Source organism: Panicum virgatum, chromosome 5K (genome assembly GCF_016808335.1).
Source record: "Panicum virgatum strain AP13 chromosome 5K, P.virgatum_v5, whole genome shotgun sequence".
Classification (NCBI taxonomy): domain Eukaryota; kingdom Viridiplantae; phylum Streptophyta; class Magnoliopsida; order Poales; family Poaceae; genus Panicum; species Panicum virgatum.
In genome coordinates, this window is record NC_053140.1 from 45,088,637 (window position 1) to 45,113,464 (window position 24,828).

General features: G+C 46.0%; 4 protein-coding genes and 1 non-coding gene across 9 annotated transcripts; 3 read left to right on the forward strand and 2 right to left on the reverse strand.

The window, feature by feature from the left end:
• Positions 1 to 1,818: 1,818 nt before the first annotated feature.
• LOC120707731 (actin cytoskeleton-regulatory complex protein PAN1-like) lies at positions 1,819 to 3,041 on the reverse strand. Its single transcript, XM_039992726.1, has one exon. It carries the CDS (start codon positions 2,929 to 2,931, stop codon positions 2,188 to 2,190), a length of 744 nt encoding a protein of 247 aa, XP_039848660.1. The 5' UTR covers positions 2,932 to 3,041; the 3' UTR covers positions 1,819 to 2,187.
• An 888-nt stretch (positions 3,042 to 3,929) lies between these two features.
• Positions 3,930 to 9,742, forward strand: LOC120707733 (G patch domain-containing protein 8-like). 5 transcript variants are annotated; one of them, XM_039992731.1, is made up of 5 exons: positions 3,930 to 4,362; positions 5,222 to 5,364; positions 5,522 to 5,601; positions 5,772 to 6,554; positions 8,062 to 9,710. In XM_039992731.1, the coding sequence occupies exons 3-5, from the start codon at positions 5,575 to 5,577 to the stop codon at positions 9,535 to 9,537; spliced, it is 2,286 nt and encodes a 761-aa protein (XP_039848665.1). In that variant the 5' UTR covers positions 3,930 to 4,362; positions 5,222 to 5,364; positions 5,522 to 5,574; the 3' UTR covers positions 9,538 to 9,710. The 5 variants fall into 5 exon arrangements, with proteins under 5 accessions (XP_039848665.1, XP_039848662.1, XP_039848661.1 ...); XM_039992728.1 differs by having other exon boundaries at positions 3,933 to 4,362; positions 5,222 to 5,601; positions 8,062 to 9,735; XM_039992727.1 differs by lacking the exon at positions 5,522 to 5,601 and having other exon boundaries at positions 3,938 to 4,362; positions 8,062 to 9,742.
• LOC120710912 lies at positions 7,267 to 7,330 on the forward strand. The gene has a single exon (XR_005690081.1). It is a non-coding gene; the product is annotated as a small nucleolar RNA snoR101 (small nucleolar RNA).
• Positions 9,743 to 10,359: 617 nt separating the features above from the next.
• On the forward strand, positions 10,360 to 15,356 carry LOC120707734 (zinc finger BED domain-containing protein RICESLEEPER 2-like). The gene is made up of 4 exons (XM_039992733.1): positions 10,360 to 10,529; positions 11,349 to 13,432; positions 13,519 to 13,609; positions 15,066 to 15,356. The coding sequence occupies exons 2-3, from the start codon at positions 11,407 to 11,409 to the stop codon at positions 13,596 to 13,598; spliced, it is 2,106 nt and encodes a 701-aa protein (XP_039848667.1). The 5' UTR covers positions 10,360 to 10,529; positions 11,349 to 11,406; the 3' UTR covers positions 13,599 to 13,609; positions 15,066 to 15,356.
• A 615-nt stretch (positions 15,357 to 15,971) lies between these two features.
• Positions 15,972 to 23,638, reverse strand: LOC120710147 (formin-like protein 16). The gene is made up of 4 exons (XM_039995810.1): positions 23,618 to 23,638; positions 18,100 to 18,454; positions 17,831 to 18,006; positions 15,972 to 16,304 (listed from the first exon to the last, which is right to left on the reverse strand). Exons 1-4 carry the CDS (start codon positions 23,636 to 23,638, stop codon positions 16,278 to 16,280), a joined length of 579 nt encoding a protein of 192 aa, XP_039851744.1. The 3' UTR covers positions 15,972 to 16,277.
• Between the last annotated feature and the right edge of the window lie 1,190 nt (positions 23,639 to 24,828).

Consider the following 24,828-nt stretch of genomic DNA (forward strand, 5'->3'; position numbering starts at 1 on the left):
TGGATGAGGTCACAAGAGACATACAAGGTGATATTCCTTGGTGTATGCTTTTCGCTGATGATGTCGTGTTAGTTGATGAAAGCCGTGCGGGAGTGAATAGAAAGCTGGAGTTGTGGCTGCAAACGCTAGAGTCCAAAGATTTTAGAATTAGCAGGACTAAAACTGAGTATATGAGGTGTGACTTCGACGCCACTCATGAGGATAGAGATGTTAGTTTGGAAGGCCAAGTAGTGCCCAAGAGGGATACCTTTCGATATTTGGGATCGATGCTACAGAGAGATGGAGATATTGATGAGGATGTTAGTCATAGAATCAAAGCGGGATGGATGAAGTGGCGCCAAGCATCTGGCGTCCTTTGTGACAAGAAGGTACCTCAGAAGTTAAAAGGCAAGTTTTATAGAACGGCGATTAGACCGGCAATGTTGTATGGTGCGGAATGTTGGCCTACAAAAAGACGGCACGTCCAACAATTAAGTGTTGCAGAAATGCACATGTTGCATTGGATTTGTGGGCATACAAGGATGGATCGAGTTCAAATGATGATATACAGGATAGGCTAGGGATAGCACCAATTGAAGAAAAGCTTATCCAACATCGGCTGAGATGGTTTGGACATATCCAACGGAGACCGCCAGAGGCACCAGTGCATAGTGGTATCCTAAAGCACGACGGTAATATGAGAAGAGGCAGGGGACGGCCGAAATTAACATGGGAAGAAACAATTAGAAGAGACTTGAAAGACTAGAGTATACTTAGAGATTTGTCCTTGGATAGGAGTGTTTGGAAAGCCGCGATTCACGTGCCAGAACCATAAATAATGGACTTTGTTGGGTTTCAACTCTAACCTACCCCAACTTGCTTGGGATTAAAAGGCTTTGTTGATGTTGTAACTAAAGGGTGATGAATTCACCAACTCAGCCTCAACCATGAAGCAAAAAGCAGCATAAATGCTTGTACATACTAGAACAGTAACTAATTGCATCACAAGGAGAATTTTGACATCATATCAACAATTATATTAAAAAGGGACAAAATCTCCAAACAATGAAGCAATTCAACACAAAAGCATATTCATCTTCAAACCACAGACAAATTGATAAACAGAGCTGAAGCAGTAACAAAATCGAGAATATGACCATTTCCTTGGTCACATGTCATACGACTGATCCTAAAGAATTTAGTGTCACCACCAAAAACACAAAGAATGATGCTAGGGAAGGAACGAAACGTAATCAGACATCGGATCCCTATGTTTCTGTGGGTTATTACTAAGCAAAGTATTCATAGGAGTCATACCAATCCCAATACAGCACTAGAAGCAGCAGCATCACCAGAAAAAACCTACAAGCCCTACAAGCTTCACAATCAAACAAGGCCGTTTACTAGTAGTTTATTAAGGGAAAAAGAACATACTGATTAGCATAATCAATTGCATCATTTCTTTTGCCAAAGATTTAGTTCTCCAAATCGACGAAGATAATGAGCCCACTTGAAACCATATAAAAAAACACCACGAGTAAACAGTGAAACAGTATTTGCTCCAGCTTGAATTGGCCAAAAGGAATACAAGAAAAATACAATGCTTCTGAATAAGGGGAACACAGCTACCTATCCACCAACCAATGGCAATTCCACTAAAAACTGAAACAGAGTCTAAGGAGAGGAAGTACAAATGATAAAGAAAACATAGAACTATTAGAAATTACGACCAGAAACCACTAGCGCAATAATTCGCCCTCCAACAAGCCTCAAGAAGCATGTCAGTAGCAATCAGAGCAACACATGTCAATTGCTGAGGTAATTTCATGATTTCACCGATAATCAGAAGGGAGAGCATTACAAAGCCATCAAGTAATTGAAATTAAGCACACCCATCTGCAGAGCACACCATTTTGATCAAAACAGAGACAAGCGACCGTGACATAGCAGTAACGAGAAGATAACCAACCATACAGTGTCCCTCAGTTGCACCAACATTTTATATGTCACCACCAAAGGCACGTAGAATGATACTAGAGGAAAAACAGCGGTGAAACATAACCAGCCTCCAGATCCCTATGTTTTTGTAGGCTAAAAAGCAACTACTCATAGTCACATCACTCCCAGTTCAGTTCTAGCAGCATCGCCACGAAAACTTCCTGCGCAGTGCGCAACAGAGCAAAACTTCCTGCGCAACCGAGCACCAGATTACCTCTTGAGGCGGAGAAAGATCAGTACGAAGGCAGCCGTGCTGGCGGCGCCAACAGCCGCGGCCACCGCCATTGCCTGCCACACGCCCTCCACTTCCTGCGGGGCCTCAGCGGGAGCAGCCTCCCTCTCCTTCACTGTGGTGGTGGTGGCGGCGGCGGACGCCTGCAGGGCCTTGATCTCCTCCTCGAGCTTGAGCTTCTCCTGGCGGAAGGCCTCCAGCTGCCTGGCGATCTCCTCGTGCCTGCGCTTGTCCACCTCGCGCTCACCCTTCTCGATCTTCAGGGCGGCCTGGAGGCGCTCGACCTCGGCGCGGAGCGAGGCGGCCTCCTTCTCGGCAGAGGCGGCCGCGAACTCGGCGATGGTGACCTCCTCCCGGGCCTGCATGAAGACCCCCTCGATGCGGTGCGCCTCCTCGGCGCTGGCCTCGTTCTCCCTGCGGGCCTCGGCGAGCTTCCCCTCGAGGTCGAGCTTGGCGGCGCGGAGGTCCTCGATCTCGGCGTGGGCGGCGACGGCGGCGTAGGACCTGGCGGTGACGTGGGTGCCGGCGGCCCCCTCCTCCTCCTCCTCCTCCTCCTTCGCGACGCCGCCGTTGGGCGCGGGGTTCTCGGCGGCGACGGCGGCGTAGGACTTGGCGGGGTGGGTGACGGGGGCCTGATCCTCCTCCGCGACGCCGCCGTTGGGCGCCGTCTTCTCGGCGGCGGCGGCGGCGGGGGAGGCGAGGGTTTCGTCGCCGTTCTCCATTGGCAAGTGGTGTGGGCTTTGGGCTCGCGACTTCTCTGCGATTGATGGGGAGGCGGCGGGGGTGCGGGTTGCAAAGGTTATGGAAAAGGAGAGAAAGGCGAGGCTTCTTTCTCCTCTCCTCCCCCTGCTAGGGGGCTGAGAAATATCTGGAATGGTGGTTTCGCCTCGCGTCAATGACAGGTGGGGTAGGCATCGCAGATCGCGCGGCGGCCACACCTGTCAGCTACGGTTATCGTACGATGGGAGCGCGCGGGCGACGGCGACGGTGGTGAGCTCGCTTGGTGGGTCCGGGTGTCAGTCTGAGGGCTGGCTCTTTTTTTTTTGAAATATTTGAGGGCTGGCTCTTTCGTAGTGAGGAAGTTGGCGCCTGCGGGTGCCGGCGCATCGTCGGCGTCACCCCGCACCGGATTCCTCTTTCGCGTTTCGGCAGTGCGCTGCATTCACTGCATTTGGCAGCCAGCTCCGACTCGAGTCTAGCAGTATTTTCTTCTCATACCATTCCAACCATCAGCTCCAGCTCCAACCAGTCCAACAATATTTTTCTCTCACATCATTCCAGCTCCAACCTGCCTCAATCTCCATTCCATTCCAGCTCTCACACCATTGTGGCGTGGGCGCGGTTCGCGCCTTCTGGGTCCGCATCGCAAGTGGCAGCGGCTGGCTTCATTTTCCTTTCCCCAACAAATCTGGCTTGTTGGAATTTGGAAATGCACACACATCACGAAGTTGGATGGGGCCGGCACCTGCACACGGCATGGTCGGCACGCACGTTGCTGGGCCACTGCAGGACCTTCCATGGGCCACTTGCCCGATGGAAAAAGAAGGTTTAGTGGAGAGCCCAATTGCTACGCATCGCCTCTGTGTGTGAACTGGGCCGGGCTCCCTTTTCTATCCCCGGAGTCTGGACATGGGCGCGTCTCCTCTATTTTCGGAAAACCGCAGGGGGCCAAATGCAAAAATGATAAAGGCGAAAACTAGGAGGCGGCCAAGCCCAATCTCCGCCGCGTCATTTTTCTAAACGAAACCCTAGAACTGCTCCGCCGAGCTTCCGGTCCCCTTGGTCGCCGCCTGGCGGAAATCCAAGGACGAAGGCAGCTGCTAGTCGCGCCTCATCCATGGATCTGGAGATAGTGGGGCGGCACGCCCTGCTGTTCGACGACGACGCGACGGCCGAGGTCGTCAACTCCGGCGGCTCCCTCGTCCCCTGGGCGGCCGTCGGCGCGGCGGACCTCCTTCTCGACCGCCACGACGTCCGCCACCTCCTAGATCGTGTGCCCCCTCGACCGCGCCGCGCCTACTCCCAGGCCATCCTATCCGTCCCCTCCTCCGACGGCGTCTCGGAGGCCGAGCTCGATCGCGAGCGCTACCTCGACCTCCCGGCCGCCGATGGCGGCGACGAAGACGAGGGTCCCGGAGATGCGGCCCCCTCAGGTATAAAATTTAGCTTCCTTTGGCCTGCCTCTACTCTCTGCTCTTACTGTATTCTGCCCAGTATCTGTAAGTTTCAGCTTCTGCCTTGCCTTCGTTGTGTGTTTGCCATATTTTGCGCTCAAGTATGTATTCCTCTACATTTTCAACTATGGTTCTGCATGCACGCTTAACTGGTGCGCCTTGCAGAAGCCGGAGGTTTTATACTCTTATGTTTGTCATCTTCAGAGAAGCGCTAGAATGAGCTTTTGTTGTTCGAGACCAAAGAGACTGGTTTAGAAGCTACTCTTATGTTGAAATATCAGCGCACAAATATCTAACGAATGTTAAGAACATTCAGGAATCATGACCATGACCTGTGTTCTAAATATTGTTTGCGTGTTTACCATGACCTGTGCTCATGGATCATGACCATGACCATTTCCGACCCATCCGAATGAAGCCTCAAGGAAACTGAAAATAATTCCAAGCAATTTGTTTGAATCCCATTGTTCGGATCGAAGCCCTGCTGAATAAAAGCTCCAACTGTAGAAGCATTTTCTTAGATATTACTCCTGTGACCTACAAGCAAATTAGCAAAAAGAAATTCATAAAGTGTGTAGCTGTGGCTTTTGACAGTGACACCAGCACATGATTAAAATTAGCAGTGTTTATTGTACCCACGTTTTTTTCCTCAGCGCATGTTTGCAAGGTTTGAGGAAGGATGCTTTGATTTTAGTTGCATCTTTAATCAGTTCAAGTAAGAGATTTTCTTCTATTGCTAGTAAGATGAGATTTGGGCCTGCATATTTTCTTCCCCACTCCTGAGTATTTGTTATTTACTATAAAACTATCCTTTAGCTGACACATTTTGCTTATCCAGGAAACAGGACAGATACCAGACAAACTGATTATAGTTCTGTTCCTTTCTTGTATGGGAGTTCTGCTGGTTCGGAAGATCCATATTCTTCTGGCTCATATTATCGGCCATCATTTTATGTGCCAGAAAGCTTGTTGAATAAGCTGGTTAGTATAAGCTTTGATCTTTCACTTTTAACTTCTTTTTTCACACAAATATGATAGAACTTTATTTCTTCAACCCTTCTATTAATCATCTTCAGTTGATCCAGCAATAATTGTCCAAGGTGCATATGTTCTTCTAAGGATTAAATGCCTGTTTCAGATGGTTGGAGCAGAGATGAAGTTCCTACTATTGATGCACATTGTTTCCTTGCAATGTATCTTGACGTAAGGAATAGGCAGGTGGGATTAGAATGATTCAAATGCTATCAATAACAAACTGAATGGGATGGTTGTTCTACGATATACCAGTTTGTTTATACTAATTCATTCTGTTTAGACACGATTTTGTGCTTTTGTGCCATCAAACCAGTACTGAGACAATACTTTTTCACCATGTTCTTAATTTACAGCCTCCCTCTGAGAAAGCGCACCAGATAATTGCACGAACGGCTTTATTTGTCAGTGAGCATGGGGGACAATCGGAGATTGTGTTAAGGGTGAAGCAGGGAAATAATCCAACATTTGGATTCTTGATGCCGGATCATAATCTCCACAGCTACTTCCGCTACCTTGTTGAACAACCTCAACTGCTGAAAGATGGTGTGGATGCTGTTGACATGAGTAAAGGCAAAAAAATTGAGGGTGAGCATGCCTCATCTGAAGGGGCTTTATCATTGCTTGGGACTGCATATGACTCTGGAGATGAGGATGAAGGTACACTTCCCCCTGGTTCAAAAGGCATGGATCCTGGAAATACCAGGACCCCTGATTCTCAGGGCTATGTAACACCTGTATCCACTATACTTGATAACAAAGTTCAGAGTGCCTTGTCAGAAGCAGCTGCTGCTTCAGCTAACAGTAAACCTATCTTGATGAAGAAGAATCCAATGATTACTGGGAACATCATTATCACTGCTCCGCGGGAAGAGGTTAAAGACACATCTGCAGCATCAACTACTGCTGTGTCACAAAACATCAATTCAGTCTTGTATGAAACAAAAGAAATGATCCTTGAACCACCATCTTTCATGAAACGCACCATGGAGAAAATAGTTGAGTTTATTCTAACAAATGGGAAGGAGTTTGAAGCAAAACTCATTGAACAAGACAGAACAACTGGAAGGTTTCCATTTCTTCTATCATCCAATCCATACCACCCTTATTATCTCAAGTTTCTCCAGGAAACCCAAGAGGTAATTTGATGCTTTAAGCTTGAAAGATCTGTATTAATAACCCCCTTCTTGTTGGCATGTTTCAGAAGCCAAAAAAAATTGTGTTTTATTTGTTACTATTTCTTAGCAGCCAAAAGAAAATTAGTTTCATAAAATAGTTCTGCAATGTATGTGCATTGCCTTCACTCTCTTGTATTCTAATTGTCCCTAATAATTCAGGTGACTGGCATTTCTTTGTTGATCAACTATTTAACCATTCTTGGACCTGATTGAGCTTTCTACTCCCTCCATTCCAAATTGTAGGTCATTTCAGCAAATCTAGATACATAGCTTTTTCTATGCACCTAAAACCCCTGGGGAATGCTAGATGTCCGCACAATTGATAAGAATATTGTACTCTCAATGAAATAGCACTATGTTCTCCATTAATCAAGCTTCTTTTCTTGCTTAAATAGGTGGCTTGTTGGTCCAATAATTGGTATAAGCTTAGCTGCTCTATATCCTTATAGTCTTGAGTAGGTGCCTTAGGTAGTCTTGATGTGCCTTTGTATTCAGAACTATCATCTTATTCTGCTATTGTTCTAGTGTTTCTTTTGTCCAGCAACTGGTTTTCAATTCCGGTCTTCGTTGCTTAAGAATTTGAAATCTTCGAGATATGTTTCTGTACTGTTCCAAATTCTGAATGGTTTGTTTTTGCCAAGCGCACCAATTTTTTTCCTGAAGTGCATATGATGTCTTACACTTGATCTCTGAACTTCAGGTAAGTTCATATGTGGAAAATATTAATCACTGATGCACACTTACTCTTTATCCTCTCATTTTCTGTTGGTATTATCACAAACTACCAAATCATTTATCTTAACTACATGATCGTTCACCTTTACTGTGTTGACTGCTGTCTTGTGTTCACTTCAATCAGTTTCTTTGGTTAAGCTTTCTGCATCACTTTGCAATTTGATTTGCTTTTCAAGATTATAATGTCTATTTTTGAATGATTTTTTTACTCACCTTAGATGGTACTCTTGAAAATAACAACCGTGAAGCTTAGCACATGATTTAGTGTAGCTGTGTTGTGAAGAACTACATATGAAATATTTTCAGCTTATTTTGGGGTGGTTCCGTATCTTCATGGACATGATTTGCACAAGCTGTCATGTTTTACTTGAATTGTTTGCCTTGGTTAATTGTTGATCTATCAAATCTCTTGTTTGCTTTGCTTGTCAAGTTTTTGAATTTGTATTTCTTTTAGCTCAGCTTAGAAGAACTCTTGTTAAGAATGTCATGGAAGCCCAGAGCATGATTGGTAATTCATCACTCATTCCCTGGGGAATTCTAGATTGTGTCTTTAGACATAGGCCCCCTTTGGCAACACAAGATTTTACAGGGAATAGTTCAATTCTCACATGGTTGATAAGAACTGTGCTCTAAATGCTGAATTTCACGAGCTTCTTTACTTAGGCAATGTGGCTACAATCCCTTCACAGATTTTAACTGCGGTTTGTTTCTTTATCTTTTGTTGATTTTGCAGTCCAAGTCACGTGGTAGAAGTCCTGATCACAAGGACAGAAGATGTTCTTCTGACTGGAGGGACAGAAGAAGTCCTTCCGAGCGCGATGGCAGAAGAAGCTCTCTTCAGCGCGATGACAGAAGAAGCTCTCGCGAGCGTGATGACAGAAGAAGCTCTCGCGAGCGCCGTGACAGTAGAAGCTCTTGTGATCGCAATGACAGTTACAGCAAGGAAAGAACTAGAAGCAATGAATGGCCAACTACTGGCATGATCTCTGGTTCTTCTGACAGAAGCTCAGCAGGGCCAACAGAGAAGCAGTTGCTTGATCAACAAGGGAAGGGTATATTCCATCCCATAAGTGGGGTCAAGAAGGAACCTCCTCGGAAAGTCACTGCAGATGAAGCTGCTGCTATTGTAATGGCAGCTACTCGTGGACTGGGTGCTGCCAGTGACTCTCTTAACACCATAAAAGGAAAGAAGGAAGACGTTAACATCCGTGGTAGTAATGACCATTCTTCCAGCTTTGGAAGTTTGTCGTCTTTACCAGACCGAGATGCACCGTCGAAACGCATTTCAAATAGTGAGGCAGATACTTCACTTACAAGTAGTGGACAACCTAAAAAGGAAGGTTTCGGAATTATTGATGATGATTGGATTGCAAACACTATTGCGAAAGCTGTTGCTGTTGCAGCCTCCAAAGAAGCAGATTCTTCTGAAGCTTCCATGACAAAGGAGCAGAAGCTGAAAGCTGAGAGGCTTCGGCGTGCAAAGATGTTTGCATCAATTGTTAAGAGTGGAGGAAACAAGATGAATGATTTAGCTGCAGTATCAGGTCCAACAGATGAACCTTCCGAGGCCACACCTGCTGATAGGAATGCCTCTGAACTTGATCCACAACCTGAGGCTAAGGAACGTGAAGGTAGCTCTGCTCCGATTGAACGTGATGGTTCAAATGTGACAAAGCTGGAGAAGGACTCTGATGATGAACAGAACATAGTGCGGAAGTATCGAAAGAAACATCACCAAGAGTCCGACGAGGAGAAAGATGAATCAGAGGAAAGCTACAAGCCCTCGAGGAAGAGGCACCGGTCAGAGCATTCAAGAGCCCATAGTAAGGATGTCCACAAACATAAGCACAAGAGTCACTCCAAGGGCAGGGAATCCAGACACCGTAGGCACCGGCATAGCTCTTCGGAAGATGAGCATGAGCATCGGAGTTCCAAGTCAAGGCATCGGCACAGGGATGAGGATCGCTACTCTGATGATGAAGAGCATAGCAGGTCACGTAGGCACCAGAGGGAACATCGCTCCAGTTCTAAACGGAAGCATGAGGAAGGGCAAGATCCCAGTGAACTAGAAGTGTCCCCGAGCCCATCAGGTGCTAAGTTTGAATCAGCCAAGCCACCCGGTAACACTTCTCAGTCTTCTCCGGGGGTAACTGAAGTGCCGAGTGAGCTGAGGGCAAAGATTAGAGCGATGTTGCTAGAGACGCTGTAATTCTTTGTTATAAGCAATTCACTTGTAACCTTAGATCTCTGTTTCAAATCTCTGTCCTGTAACCTACTTGCTCTATTGTATCTGGTTCAAACGTTCCTCCTTTGCGCTCAGATCCCCATTTTGTCAGATAAAATGCTAAATATGTAAACCTGATTCCGACAGGTTTTTGACAACCTGATTCCCCATTCATTGCTTCTAGTTCTAACCTGATTCCTCCTTTGTTTCCTCTGCATGCGTGGATTTGCTTTTATGACGTTTTTGTGTGAATCAGCGATGTGAATGTGGTGAGCCATGCTTACGGGAAACTTTTTCATGGTGTGGCGACATTTTTTATCAGCTCTGGTGAATCCAATAGACGGACGACATCCAGTTGAATCCGGTCCAAGTCCAACCCCAACCATTCCGTCAACGGGCCTGGATTCCGTTTCCCGCACCTCCGTCTCAGCGGCGGCTCCGTTAGCAACGCTCACCCGCAGCCGCAAGTCCGCAACCCAGCACCAAACCACCGTACCGTACGGGGTCGCATGATCGCATCGCAGCCGTCCTGCGCAGGCCCGGACCCGAAACCCGCTGCTGCAGCCACAGCCTGCTTCGTTGGATGCTCTGTTAGCATACTATGTTTTTTCAAAAAATATTAGCATACTAAAATATAGTGATGCTAAAACGTGGGCATGTTAATTTTTTACCAACATTTTGATAAATTTTTATGTCAATCTTTTTGATAGATTTAGAATAGCATTTAGCTAGATAAATTATATTTTTCTCCTTCAAGCAAATATGTACCAAAATTTGTAGACTAACCTTTGCTAGCATTTTGGAAGCAAACGCAGCACGCTCTCAAACCAACGACCCCCGCAAGCCCGAATGGGTCGCACCTCGCAGGCCTCGCCTCCGGCTCCGATCTGCTAAGGCCCCCCGCCGGATCGGGTTGCGGGTCGCCTCCACCACCGACCCCGATCCACCACCGCTCGCCGCCGACCGCCGCCGCCGAGGTTAGTCTCCCACTCCCCCACCCGGTCTCCTCCTTGCCCTCCTCCTGCCTGCCTGGTTCCCCCTTATCGGATCCGCTTACCCGGGCCATAAACCCTAGCTAAAAGGCGCGGTCTGCGAGCCGTTTCACGCCCGATTCCTGGGGTTTGACTGTTCGAGTGCGGGGGGATTGGACCCTCTGGGCTCCGATTTGGCGGGGGGATGCGAGTCCGCTTGCTTGCTGCAGCTGATTGTGTCGTTAGCTCTGAGGGATTGGGGATCCGCGAGGGATGCGTAAGGTGATGCTCGTATTTTTCTTTCTCTTCCACTAAACTGCACGGCAGCTTGCATTTTTCGCGAAACTTTAATGGTGTCTCTGGTGTCATAGGCGTTCAGTAGTGCTTGTGCAATGTGCTTGCTCAGCATATAGTCTCTGCACAGACGTAGCTGCGTGCGTGCATTCAAGGTAGCTTTGCTGTCTTAGGAGGGAGCTCGACCGGATTTTGGTCTCGTTATGGGTGAAAGGCTGCCAATTGCGTTCCAGTGTATGACAAAAGGTATAGTTGGTTATATGCATTCATTACTTAGTCTTTTCTAGTCTTTCGTTTCTGTTAAAGATAGAAACATCGAGAGTTTTTTTTCCTTTGCTATTGTTATATGATGTGCTTCTCTGGATGTGCTGTAGTGGGTGATCGTATACGCAGTAAAATGCTGGAGCCAACCGATGGTGGACCTGGAAAATTAGTTGAGCCTGGGCACACGTAGAAAATTGGTTGAGCATATGCAAACATGTAGCTTTGTTTCACGGCATTTTCTTTCCTAAGATGAAACACTGCATGCAGGTGGCCTCTACCGTGAGCCCGGGCCGGTGCCTAGGGTGGCCGGGCCCTGGGTCCGCCCATGGAGCCAACACCAATTGAAGTGCAAAATGGTGCCTCAGTCAGCAATGCAGTGGAGCCTGCGCCTGCAGTTCACAATCCACGGACGCGGAAACTGCGCTCTGCAGTTTGGAAGGACTTCACGAGAGAGCGCCGTGCCGATGGCAACTATGTGGCTATCTGTAAGCACTGCAAGAAGCAGCTCACGGCGACAAGCCGATCAGGCACCACGCACCTGCGCAACCACCTCGCCACCTGCACCACCACCTCCACACGACGTGCTGGTAAACGCCGGAAGCTTGTTGTGCGCCGTATTCACCACAGCAAATCCTTCGCTGATGGGCAATCTGGTGAGGGCCATGCCTCAGGCGACGACAATGACAATGAGGGCACGCACTTTGATCAAGAACTCAGCCGCCGAGACCTTGTGCACATGATTGTCCAGCATGGTTACCGCTTTTCGATGGTAGATGATGTGGGCTTCCAAAAGTTTGTCAAGAACCTCCAGCCTCAGTTTAGGATGGTGTCATATGACACGGTGAGGGCTGATAGCATGGAAATATATGAAGGTGAGAAACTTAAGCTACAGGATGTGCTCTCTAAGATCCCCTGCCGGGTTAGCATCTCAGTTGATATGTGGGAGTCAAATACACAGATGGAATACATGTGCTTGACCTGTCACTACATTGACCATGCCAATGATGAGTGGAAAGTTAGGAAAAAAATTCTCAACTTTGTGCCTATGGAGGCACCTTTTACAGTTGATCAGATTGCTAATCTGATTGTAGAGAAGTTGCATAGTTGGGGTATTGACAGAAAACTAGGTGCTGTTGTACTGGACAATTGCAGTGGTGGTGAAATTGTTGCCAGGGAGCTTCTCAGAATTTTGCAGCCCAGGAGTCTTCTGTTAAATGGGGATTTGTTCCAAGTACGCTCTTGTGCGCACATTCTAAATCTCACTATCCAAGAAAGCTGGGAAGAGGCATCAGATATAACTGATAGAGTCCGCAAGATGATTACCTATGTCAAGTTTGAAAGGTTCCAGAAGTTTCAGGATATCTCAAAGCTACTGCATGTGGATCAAAAGCACTTAGTTGTTGATTCTCCTGATAACTTGTCGTCGATTTACTTAATGTTTGAGTCTGCATGCTACTATCATGATGTTCTTGTGCGCCTCGCAGAACAGGAAGGGCACTATGATGTTTTTCTGGCTGCTGCTGACTGGGCTGATGTGAAAGCCCTCACTGAAATACTAGATGTAGTCTATCATGCTATGGAGAAGTTTCCGTTGGAAAACCCAACTGCAAACCTCTATTTTAATGAGATGTGTGAGATCCATGTGCTTTTGAGAACCTGGCGCAATAGTCCATCTCCTGTTGTTGCCAAAGTTGCTGCTCAGATGCTTTCTAAATTTGAGGGCTACTGGGATATCACTAGGCCTGTAATGGCATTTGCATCTATTCTTGATCCTCGTTATAAGATGAAGTCCCTTGAATACTTCTTTCGGCTCATTTATGCTGATGAGCAATTTGCAGCGAAGACAATGATAGATGTCATCCAGAATACCTTTCACAATCTGTATAATGAGTACAAGCACCAGTCATCAGATTCATGGAAGAATCCATCTGTTCTCTGTTACTCTAGAAATAGTCGCTCTTGCATGGGCTCTATGTACAGCAATGGGGATGATTCTAGGACCTTCTCTCGTATCACATTATCTGATGCTCGACGAGGACTTGATCAGTATATACAAGAGACATCATCGGGCCAATCCTTGAAGTCTGACTTGGAGATGTATCTCGAGGAAGCAGTTTATCGTCAAAAAGAAGGAAATCAGGATAATTTTGACATCCTTGGATGGTGGAAGTCCTTTGCAGCCAAGTATCCTGTACTGTCACAAATGGCTCGTGATATTTTAGCTATCCCTGTATCTATCATCCCTTTGGACAATGAAGCCCGTACACTTAATGAGTATCTCAGTACTATGGACCCTTCAACAGTTCAGGGATTGGTGTGTGCGCAAGATTGGTTGCGGGAAGACCCAGAAGGTATCAGTGAGTTTTACCAGATACTATAACTGTTATGAAGATTGATATTTACTTAACAATGATTGATTTCCCATGTGCTTCTGCAGTTGCTGTTTCAGGTGGTCAAGCAAATGATGGAGCACCGCACGGTGACGAACTGATTCTGGTGCCGAGCCAAAATAGTTGAATATATTGGAGGTACTGCACTGCTTTCAGTTATTTCTAATACTACGATTTTATCTTATCCTTTGTTGAAGATGTGCATGCACAAGATATCCTGCTGAGTGAGAGAAAAGTTGACATAAGAGGTCTTTTAGAAAAGTTCAGAGAAGCTGATGGTGTATACTTTATTGGCATTTGTTTGTCTGCATGGAAAAAAACTCAAAAGCACCGAAGCACAAATCTCTTAGGTATTGTTAAGGTGTTCAATAATATAGTAGTTCTAGAATTTGCAGGGTTTGTTTGGTGGTAATTAGCATATGCCCTCAAAAGATGAGAATAGGTACGAATGACCTGGAAATAGTAATATAGTATGCATTGGCAGTCCAACATACACTGACAAGTTTTACTGGTAAATGTATGAATAAAGTTGTATGTTTATAACAGGAGTTATCATGATAAAACTGCTTGTGAGTATGTTATCATATTATGCATAAGCTCATGTGTCATGTTTGGACTGCATGGTCACTTTTGATGAAGGTGGCCTGCAAAACTATTTTATCAGCTGCTGGAAACTGGCAGCACCATTGCAGAAACTGGGACCTCCAGACCATAGTTATTAGAGCGCTCTAGTTATTAAAATTCTTGAAGCCAACTAGTTTGCTATGTCTTTAATTTTGAAGCTAGTTCTTACTTTTAGTATTGTTTTAATGCAACTTTATCTACCCTCCTTGACGGTGCACATGTTCAGCATAAAATTAGGAGAAATCAGGTTGAACAATCAATTATATTTTTGTAGTTCAAGGATAATTATTATGGTGCTGTCAATTAGAATTGTATTATTTTGTACTGTTGGATCCACCTTGTTCTCAGGAGTGGAACTTTCATTGATGCAATGATATGTAAGGGCTCGGTTACTTCTTACTAGGCATTTGAACTAGTTTTTTTGTAGACCTATAAAATTGTTATCAGTTTCATTGTAGGTTGTTTAAGAATGAAAATGTACAGATGCACACCTGACAACACACATGTGCACTATGCATTATGCATATTTTTATCAACCATAGTGTAGGACTATTTGACACCGTGATATTAATGAGCTTTATAAATACTCCCTCCATCATCAACAATAAGGGATTCTAAGTTTGTCTGAAGTCAAACTAGCCTAAGTTTGACCAAATTGGTAATGGAGTATTTACATATACTACCACATTAAAGAAGTAAACAATGAATACATATCATGATTGATCTAATGATGCTCATTTGAAATCGTAAATATTATTGTTCTTTTCTATAACCTTTGTCAAACTTATAAAAATTTGACATGGGATGAACTCAGATGGAAGGACTATGTATTTTAGCTTATCAGTGCAGTGTCAGATACTGTGTCTGGAGCCTTTACATTACCCGAATTGTCCAATGCTTTTCCTGCCCCCTTTTTTTTGTATACTTTGCATCATGAGTTCATCATCCTAACCAGCTGAACATTGTCCAGAGTGGACTATTCTGAAAGAAGGCTTTTGAGAAGACTGAAGGCGGCACGGGAACTAAATAATCTATTGTCCAAGATCCAGCAATACTCTCCTGTAAATTGATCGTTCTAGTTAGATGTTGATCTGTACAATGAACTCCTAGAGTCGCCCTCCAAGGAGACTAACATTATCCAGCCACCTAGTGCCATTGAAAACAGCCTACCATGTATTCATGATGGATTGATGTGTATTGTGCTGCTCAGGTAACCTAAACTATGTGTCAGATTTCGCAAGGCCATTGCATGTGTTCAAAATACTCTCCTTGATGGGGACATACATGCCTTCAAGGCAGGAGGTGCTTGGATGCATGGCACCAAGTTTCTGCTGTCGAATCTATGTGGAACTCGAGGTGGGCTTGCGTTTAACTGTGTATTTCGCATGATCACATCATCCAAGTAAAATGGTAAGCATAGCTGTGAGGAAAGGATGTAGCATGTCCCACATTGAACCTACAACAGCGACAGAGCAGCCCCTGCCTGGAGAGCACCCTCAGGAAATGGAGGCATAGCTGACCGTACAAACTACGAATGGTTCGGATTGTAGCGATTCAGAAAAAATCCGAAGTTTTTTCACCATACACGTTGTCCGGTGATCTCGAATTCCCTACCACACTTTGGCTAGAAAGATTCTTACGATTTGAGGTTTGAACCGACCGAATCTCAGCTCACAGTACAACAGAACCTCTATTCTTCTGGCACGCGCGTGCTTCCCCCAAGAGGCCGGGGAAGACGGGTCGTGCCGGCTGCTGACGCGCACAGTATTCGCCCATCACACGGCGCAAATGCTGCTATCCCGGGCACGGCCACGGCCACCGTCGTCGTCGCCGCCGCCCCCACAGTGCGCCGTGCGGTCACCGCCAAGAATATTAATAGAAGAGCAAAAGAACAAACGCGTTCTGATTCTGAATGGTGCCCATCCTGCAGAAACTTTGGAGGTCCAGAACTGACGGTTCGCCACGGAAAGAATTTTGCCTAAGCTTACAACTAGTAGCTACTAATAAATAAAATAACCTCGGCCTGAGAAAACTGGAAAAAATCATCTGGTATATTATCGATGTTACTCGCAAAAAAAATACTATGTATACGCTGCCGGACCAAGACGCTTCATTCCCAACTTCTTCCAGCCATGCCCTCCTCGGCGAGAAGGCGTCACCATTGGAGATCACCAGGCTGCTCTCAACAGACCATCATGACTTTTGGGGCCTGCAAGAGGGCAAACAGCAGCGTCAAGCAAATACGAGTAGAGTACACCACAAGTTTTCGCCTGTACTATTATATACCAAGATAACTAAACCATACAAAGGCTAATGAACCATCCATGAGGATGCTCTCAGGTTACTCTCACTGGTGATGAACAAACGCATGCATAGGAACAGGGAGATCAGGCAACCGCTTGCACAGTATTGGTTAAGCCATGTGGATAGCCAGTTTTCCTACAGGGATACAAATGTTCATGTCGAACTGTTATGGCAAGTGGGCCGACCTAGGCCCACGATTATTAGGGATCATATTTGATTAGGTTAATTTGGTTTATTAGGAAAGAGATAAGATAGATTGATTGGGTTAGGATATTGCTTAGGGGTCAAGTCAGTCGTCTCTATAAAAGAGACTATGATGTATCTCTTTGAGAACCAAATACTTCCCAGAGCCTCCAACGTGAGGGCGGGTAGCCTCTAATCCTGTTATCTACCATATCACATGCTTATCACATGCTTAGGAACTCTCATAGAAACTCTCATAGAAGCATGTCATAGAAACCAATCACATGCATCTTCTTTTCTTGTGGTTTCTATGAGAGTTCCTAAGCATGTGATATGGTAGATAACAGGATTAGAGGCTACCCGCCCTCACGTTGGAGGCTCTGGGAAGTATTTGGTTCTCAAAGAGATACATGATAGTCTCTTTTATAGAGACGACTGACTTGACCCCTAAGCAATATCCTAACCGAATCAATCTATCTTATCTCTTTCCTAATAAACCAAATTAACCTAATCAAATATGATCCCTAATAATCGTGGGCCTAGGTCGGCCCACTTGCCATAACAGCATGCATACACAGTCCAATACTTCATTGTAGCAGAAAATTGCTCAATCAGTAAAATGATACAATCTTTTTGCACGCATCATCAAAAAAAAAATAGTTACATCTTTGCATTTCTTTGAAGAGCTTAGCTATACCGTGCCCAGCCACTTTATCTCTCTCATAAACCTGAATTTATTTATTCCCAACTATTCCCTTTTCTTCTCTATTTTTTATTTCTATCTATTCCCATTTCTTCTCTAGATCTAGCAACTTCAAGTGACCTCTAATGAACTTTAGGGTTCAGGGTTTGGGGACATGGTGTACCTGGGGCCAGCGGCCCTAGGAGTCCAAGGGCATTAGGGTAGCCAGGGAGGTGAGGCGGCCCCACCTATCGGGGTGGTGAGCCGAAGGTGGACCCTCGGTAGGGCGGTGGAGGCAGCAGGGGTGAGCACCGGCAACAAGTTTGTGTGCGAGTGGTCATGACTGGCAGTGGATTTGGTAGTGGAACTCTGACAATGGGCAAGCATCCGCACCAAACCCGCACCAAACCAGACATGCATGTGCTCATTAATTAACCCACTCCGGTCCACTCGTTCGTTTATAGAAGCCAAACCAGCCCAAACTGTAACTTTCGTCGCCCCGAACCAAACCAAACCAAACAAAAGATCTACAGGCTCAACCCATTAAAACCCATTTCCCAACCCACCAGCCCATCCGTGATCACTCGCGTGAACTCCTGCACTTGCTTCTGCTGCTCGGCCTGCCACTGACCGACGACGCTGAACACCTCGCCCACCACCGACTCGACCCGCTCCGTGAGCGCCTCCGCGAAGGCCTTCCCGAGGAAGAAAGCGTCGAGGACGGCCTTGCTCCCGTTGTCACCTGCGCGACACCACCAGCAAGAGGACACAGTGAAACCCCAGCTCGAGTCGGGCTGCCCTCCTGCTCTGCTCCCCACGTGGACTCAGAGGGTACCTGGCTTGGGCTCGGGGCATGAGCGGCCGCCGCCGCCGCTACTCCGGGCCGCGAATTTGGGGAGCCTTCTGGTGGAGAAGGGGGAGGCGCGGCAGGGGGCTGAGGCCAGGAAGGGGACGCAACAGACGGGGGAGAGGGACGGCGGCGGCCACAGGCGGCGCGGCCCCCCCTGTGGCGGTGGCCCGGGCTCCTGCAGCACCGGTGGCCCGGTCCCCTGCGACGGCGGCGGCGGCCCGGCGCGTCCCCTGCGGCGGTGGCGCCGACGGCGGCTCGGCGCCTTGGAGCAGCGGCGGCGCGGGTGGGATTTGGTCGATGGATTTGCGAGGAAGCAGCAGCCTGGACCGTGGCTTTGGGACTATGGGTTGGAACCGTGGGTAAAGCCCATTAGCAAACCGAAACAAAGCAGCCCAAAACCAAACTAAACTGAACTACTCCAAGCAATAGCTTGAACCGAACCAGCCCACCAGCTTGCTCAGCCTGTTTTCACCCAAATTGAATTGGCACAACCCATTGTCAGGTTTAAGTGGAAGCATCCACAAAAAAGCAGGGCGGCGGCGGCGGCAAGTGTCAATTGGCATTAAGGAAGATGGAGCAGGGAGGGGTTGAGGGCGGCGGCGGAGGGTGGGGTGTGGGTGCGCGGATGGTGAGTGAGAGGATATGGCAAGAGAGAGGGGAGGGGAAAAGAGAGGAAAGGAGTTTATCACAACCATTGATTTCAGATCCAATGGACTAAGATTCATTTCAGATCCAATGGACTCAGATTCGGTGTAAGGGGGAGAAAAAATACCAATGGTATTGGCAGCCCCTCTCTTTTAAACTTAGCAAGGCGCAATGTCACGCCGAGGGTTAAAAAAACCCCTCCGATACTTGCTCCGAACAAATGATCTAAAGATCAGAAAATCATTCTCGTGTCAAGGTAAAAATTGACCATTAAGACTCAAAACTCCATATTAATATTCTCAATGCCATACCAGTAATAGAGTTTTCATCTAGCCATTATATATACTCCCTCTATCTCATGAAGAGTGCAATTCTAGTTTTTTTTTCATAAAAATTAGTGGTGCCACGATGCCCTCATTTATTGGCCACATGCTGTTAGTTTTAGCATGCAAATCAAATCTAACTACTTAATCAGGTGGGTAATTGAGAATCAATTTCTAGGATTGCACTCTGGGATTTTTTCCAAATGCGCTATTGCACTTTTCATGTGATGGCGGGAGTACTTTGACAATCAATTTTTTTATAAAGTTTGGCAGCACAGATGGTAACAGAACAGACGCTGAGAGTGCAGATAGCATTGGTTCCACAATTTCCTGTTGTTAACATCTTACAGACACTAGATAAGGCAAGGCTTTCCAAAGGGTGTGTTTAGATCCCACAAAACCCCCCCAAACATCCAAATTTTCCATCACATCAAAATCACATCGAAACATTAAATATAGCAAATAACTCATGCATAGAGTACTAAATGTAGGTAAATAAAAAAATTAATTGCATAGTTTTAATGTACGTTGAGAGACGAATCTTTTGAGCCTAGTTAGATCATGGTATGACAATATTTACCACAAACAAACGAAAAGTGCTACAGTGTGCTACAGTGCCCGATGTGACTTTTCGCATCCCTTTTCCCTCCATCTAAACACAGCCAAAATTGTTTGTTAGGACGTTCAATAAAAACTAGTAGGAACAAGGAGCAAACATTGATTGCCCTTGAGGAAGTTGGTGGCCCATGGCCTAACGGGAGGCCCATAAATAGGGCGTGCAGATCATGTACATGGAAAAGGTAAAGACAATTGGTTCAAATAAGGACCTAGTGGGTCCACAAAAATCTGTATACTATCTGGTGTGGAATTCAATGCTGTAGTAAATATGACATAGGCAATTAAAGATGCGGCTTAGTTATGGTCCATCTGAACAATTTGTTGCGCCTTAAGATGACTTTCTGACTCTGTAGTGAGAAGCCAAGCTCTGGGTTGTAAACATCAGAAAACAAACTACAGCTATTTCTATTTAGTTTGTTGATGAAGAGATAGTATAAGCATTGCCTTGTATTATTGTTGTTGTTATTATTATTTTGGCCCTGTTTAGATCTTTACAGGTTTTTGTAAAAAAAGCCGTAAACACATTAAAGTGAAACGGAATCTTGTTAATTTGAAGTACTAAATGAAGTCTATTTACAAAACTTTTTGTATGGATGGACTGTAAATCGCGAGACGATTCTAATGAGCCTACTTAATCCATGATTTGCAACAACGATGCTACAGTAACCATCCGCTAATTATTGATTAAACATGAATTAATTAGCATCATTAGATTCGTCTCGCGATTTACAACCCATCTATGCAAAAAGTTTTGCAAATAGACTTCATTTAGTACTTCAAATGCCCTCTTTACATCTTTACACAATTTCGCAAAATGAACTAAACACCCCCTTTATTTAGTTTATTACTAGGTTGTAAAAATCTTGATGCGAAAATTGCAGACACCAACAAATAGCTTGTTATTTTAGTATGAAAACGAAAACTAAAGTTTGCAGTCTAGTAAGAACAAGGTTCAATGATCACTGACAAAAAGGCAATGGGGAAACAGTGGTATTATAATCCTGCTCACCATAAGGCAATGCACATCACAAAGTCACGCTAATTTCATCCCACAAATGCTTGACTAGGCGAATGTTTTTTTTAACAAAGATTAGAATAAAACTTGAGCAGAATTCAGTCCTGACACGTGCAAAACCGTGTAAAGCTTTTAGGAGAAAAATAGTATACCACAAACCAGGCCGAACACTCATGTGAAAACCGGAATCTACGTCCTAAAGGCTGTCTATTTGAAGCCCATGCGGAATAATAACAGAAGGGCTTCTCAGTGGCTGCGCAAAGGCTGCTAATAATCCAGTGCTAAACTGCCCATTCACCCAAAAAATCAAAGAATTCAAGCACCTCACCTGAGCGTCGCAAAAATGTGACCACCAATCTGCATCAGATATTGTTGGATACTGGTAAAGAAATTGATCAATCCAACAGTGAACACAAAATATGTAATAGTACTTGAGCTCTTGAAGTCTCTCGCGGTGTGATCCTCCCTAAAACTTAAAGGTGTCCTTAGCTATTCCCCTGGCAACCCGGATCCATGAATGTCCCCGGCCTACCGCGGAAGAAAAATTAGCTACCCCTCCGCTTGACTACCCACGCCTGCGTTTGTTGTGAAGGAACAGCGTTCATCTATGTGTTTCCAAGAAGCTTCTTCCCTACTTGTTCAACTTGGCCGTGAACAACAAACCCAACAAGCTCAAGAACAGCAAGACAGCATGATGGAAATGCAGTGGCACGGAGACTCGCTCGGGAACCCAATAGAGGCACTAGGTAGCGGGGCTCACCTCCTCCTCCGCGCGCGCGTCGACCCCGTGGTCTCGAGGCGGCCATGGCCGCCGCGGCCTCAGGGGAGCTCCGCGGGCCCCATCCGCGGCCATGTTGTTTGGTCCTCGACGACGGCCTTTCACCGGCTCGGGCGAGCACGGCACGCAGGTGCTGGGGGCGGCGGGGAATGAAGCGAGGAACACAGGGAGCACGCGAGGCGGGCAGCAGGGGGAGGCCCCTTGTGTCTCCCGGACAAGGGAAGCGGGGTTAAAACCAAGCAACTGTGGAGGAGATGGGAGGGAGGCCGCAGCCTACTACTGCCTGTGCTGGGTAGGGCTTGGAAGAGAGAGAGAGAGAGAGAGAGAGAAGGGGCAAAAGGAAAGGAGGGAGCAAATGAGCCAAGGCTGTCAGCTGTCCTCGCTGCTTTTTCTCGAGCCTGCGACGGCTGCACAGTGTGGCTTGCTGCCAACGCCGCAGCAGCGCGCGCCCACTCTCTCTCTCTCTCTAGCAGTAGCATCAGCGTGCGCACGCCGGCATGCGTGTTGCAACCCTCTGCCGACTGGTGTTTTTACCGAAACCAAACGGAAACGGTCACTGAAAATGTGGGGCCCGGCGTGCATGTACTAAAGTCTTGTGTAGCTTGCCAGTTGCTGCCAGTGGCCGAGGGAATGGATGTTCATCGGCTCCGGCTCCTCACTGGACTCGCCCGGCTGTCGCCGTTGAGCCGTGTCTCTTCTCATTTCACAGGCTCAGCTCGATCAGGCCTCCGAGGAAGCCAAGGCACCCCTGCCAATGTCCGCGCGCGCGCCCCCTTCCTTTGCGCCAAGGCCAGCATGAGGCGTCCGGGCAAGAGCAGCGAGGAGCTCGGGCTCGGCGCTCGGTTCCGGCGTCGCCGACGCATGCGTGCGCGCGCGCGGTGGGCACGTCGCCTTTAAAGCGGCTACAGGGACTAGGGGAGCGAGTCTTTTCTTGCTACGCGCCGCTGGCTGGCTGGCTGCCTGCAGGGCGCAGGGTGCCGCCGCGCCTCTCGTGTCTGGACCCTGCCGGGTTGGCCCCTGCCTGCCTGCCTGCCTGCCTGCGCTTGCTTTTATCGTCTGTCTCAGTAAACGGGACCGTCTTGTTTGATTTTAGGAACTAAATTTTAATTTATATCATATCAAAAAAAAATCTTAATATTTAGAAGAATTAAATAAAAAATTAATTATAAAACTAACTGCAAAACTCTAGGCTAAACCGCGAGACGAATCTAATGAGGTATACTAATTCATGATTAACGGATGGTTACTGTAGTATTACTATAACAAATTATGGATAAATTAGACTCATTAGATTCGTCTCACGAATTAGCACTCAGCTGTCAAAAAAATTATAAATAAATTTTATTTAATAATCTAAAATAGTAAAATTTATTTTGACGTGAAAGGGACTAAAAAAACCTCTCGAATCAAACAGCACCTCAGTGCCTCTACTCTGCCGAGGAGAGAGGGCCGGGCCCGAATCCCAAGAGATTGGCAAAGATTTCGGGGGTTGCCTTTCTTTTTGTTTTGAACGCTCTAGGGTTTAGGCCCCTGATAGTGGTAGCACGGTCTAGGCCGTGGCGGCAACTCCGCCGCCCGCGGCACGCTGGAACCGCAGCCGCAAATCCGCCGAAACCCGGCCATGTAAAATTCAAAATTCCAAAACTATCACATCGAGTAAGAATTTTACATGCATAGAGTAGTAAATCTAGACAAAATAAAAAATGAATTGCATAGTTTGCTTGTAAATTACGAGACGAATCTAATGAGCCTAATTAAGCTATAATTAGACACTAAATTGATACAGTAATTGCTACAGTACACGTGCTCTAATAATATATTACTTAGGCTCATTAGATTCCTCTCGAAGTTTACGGACGAGTTCTGTAATTAATTTTATAATTAGTCTATGTTTAGTACTTCAAATATTAAAAAATTATTTTTCAAAAAAAATTAATCTAAACGAGGCCGAGGTCGCGGTGCACGCCGGCGCCGCCTCGCCTAGCCGGCGGCCGCGCGCACGGCCTGTCCGGCGTCGATCCGCGTGCTGCGTGCTCGCGCCACGCCACGCCGCCGGGGGCCCGGCCATGTCGTCCGGCTGCTCGCCCGATCCCCTCCCTTAGCGGTGGCAACGTTGGTTTGTACCTTGTACGCGTCCATGCGCATCACGGCTCCACGGTTGGCGTATCTGGTGCCCGGATGCGTACGCACGGCCAGCGCCCAGACGCAGCAGCCGCGGATTACTAACGGCCAGACAACTACCAAATGCAACCGTCAGCAGCACATGCGCAAAGTCGTCGGCACTTTGCGTTCTTGGATTGACACTTCGTTATTTGATACTGAGAAAGTTACTGATTCCTTCTTTGAAATTTCAAATTTCAAAATTCCCTATTTATCACCAGTTCTAAATTAGACGATGACGTAATTGATTGGATGATAAGCAGGATCCTTCTCCTTGATCATTGAAACAAGGTGAAATACATCTATTGAAATACTAGAATGGATCGAGGGAGAGTTATAACAGGATGGTTAGGCCCAAGAGTAGTTCTATTTTTGAGCTTGGGCCGATTTGGTGCAAATCATGCTGAGGGCAAATAGCGGCCCACATCGTAAGCTGAAACGCTTGCGTCCGGCCCACTTGTTTGAGTTAACCAATACGCATGGACAGCTTCATTTTTTGTCGGAAAAAGTCCTTTTTTTTCCTTCCTGAACTTCGGCCGAGTCCGCTTTTCCTCCCTAAATTTTAAAACCGGCCGACCAGCCTCCTCGAACTCCCGAAACCGGTCGCGCAACCTCCTTGAGCGGGTTTGAGGGTGGTTTTACTATTTTTCTTTTATATTTATTTTAACTAAATCTTTGAAAAATCATAGTAAGTCAAAAAAATCACAAAATATAAAATTCAATTTTGTTGGACTCCACATGAGTAGATATACGCAATGAATATATTATATGATATACTTTAGTACAAATTTTTTGTTGTATCTGTAGATATATACTTTTCTGTAATTAATTTATAGCTATAGTTTCCGTCATCCGATTATTGTGAAATTTTTATGGGAGCTAATCATTATATGATTGAGCTATAGTAAAAATTGTATGATTATTGGATTATGTATGATTGAGTTATAGATTTATCTAGGTTTATCTATAGATTCGTCTAGATTTTTCTATAGATTTATCTAGTTTATGTAGATAAATCTATAGATCATTCAAACGTTATCCAATAATTATGAAAAATTTACTACAGTTCAATCATATAATGATTAGCCCACCATAAAAATTTCACAATAATTGGATGACAAAAATTGTAGCTATAAATTAATTACATAAAAGTATATATCTAAAAATATAGCAAA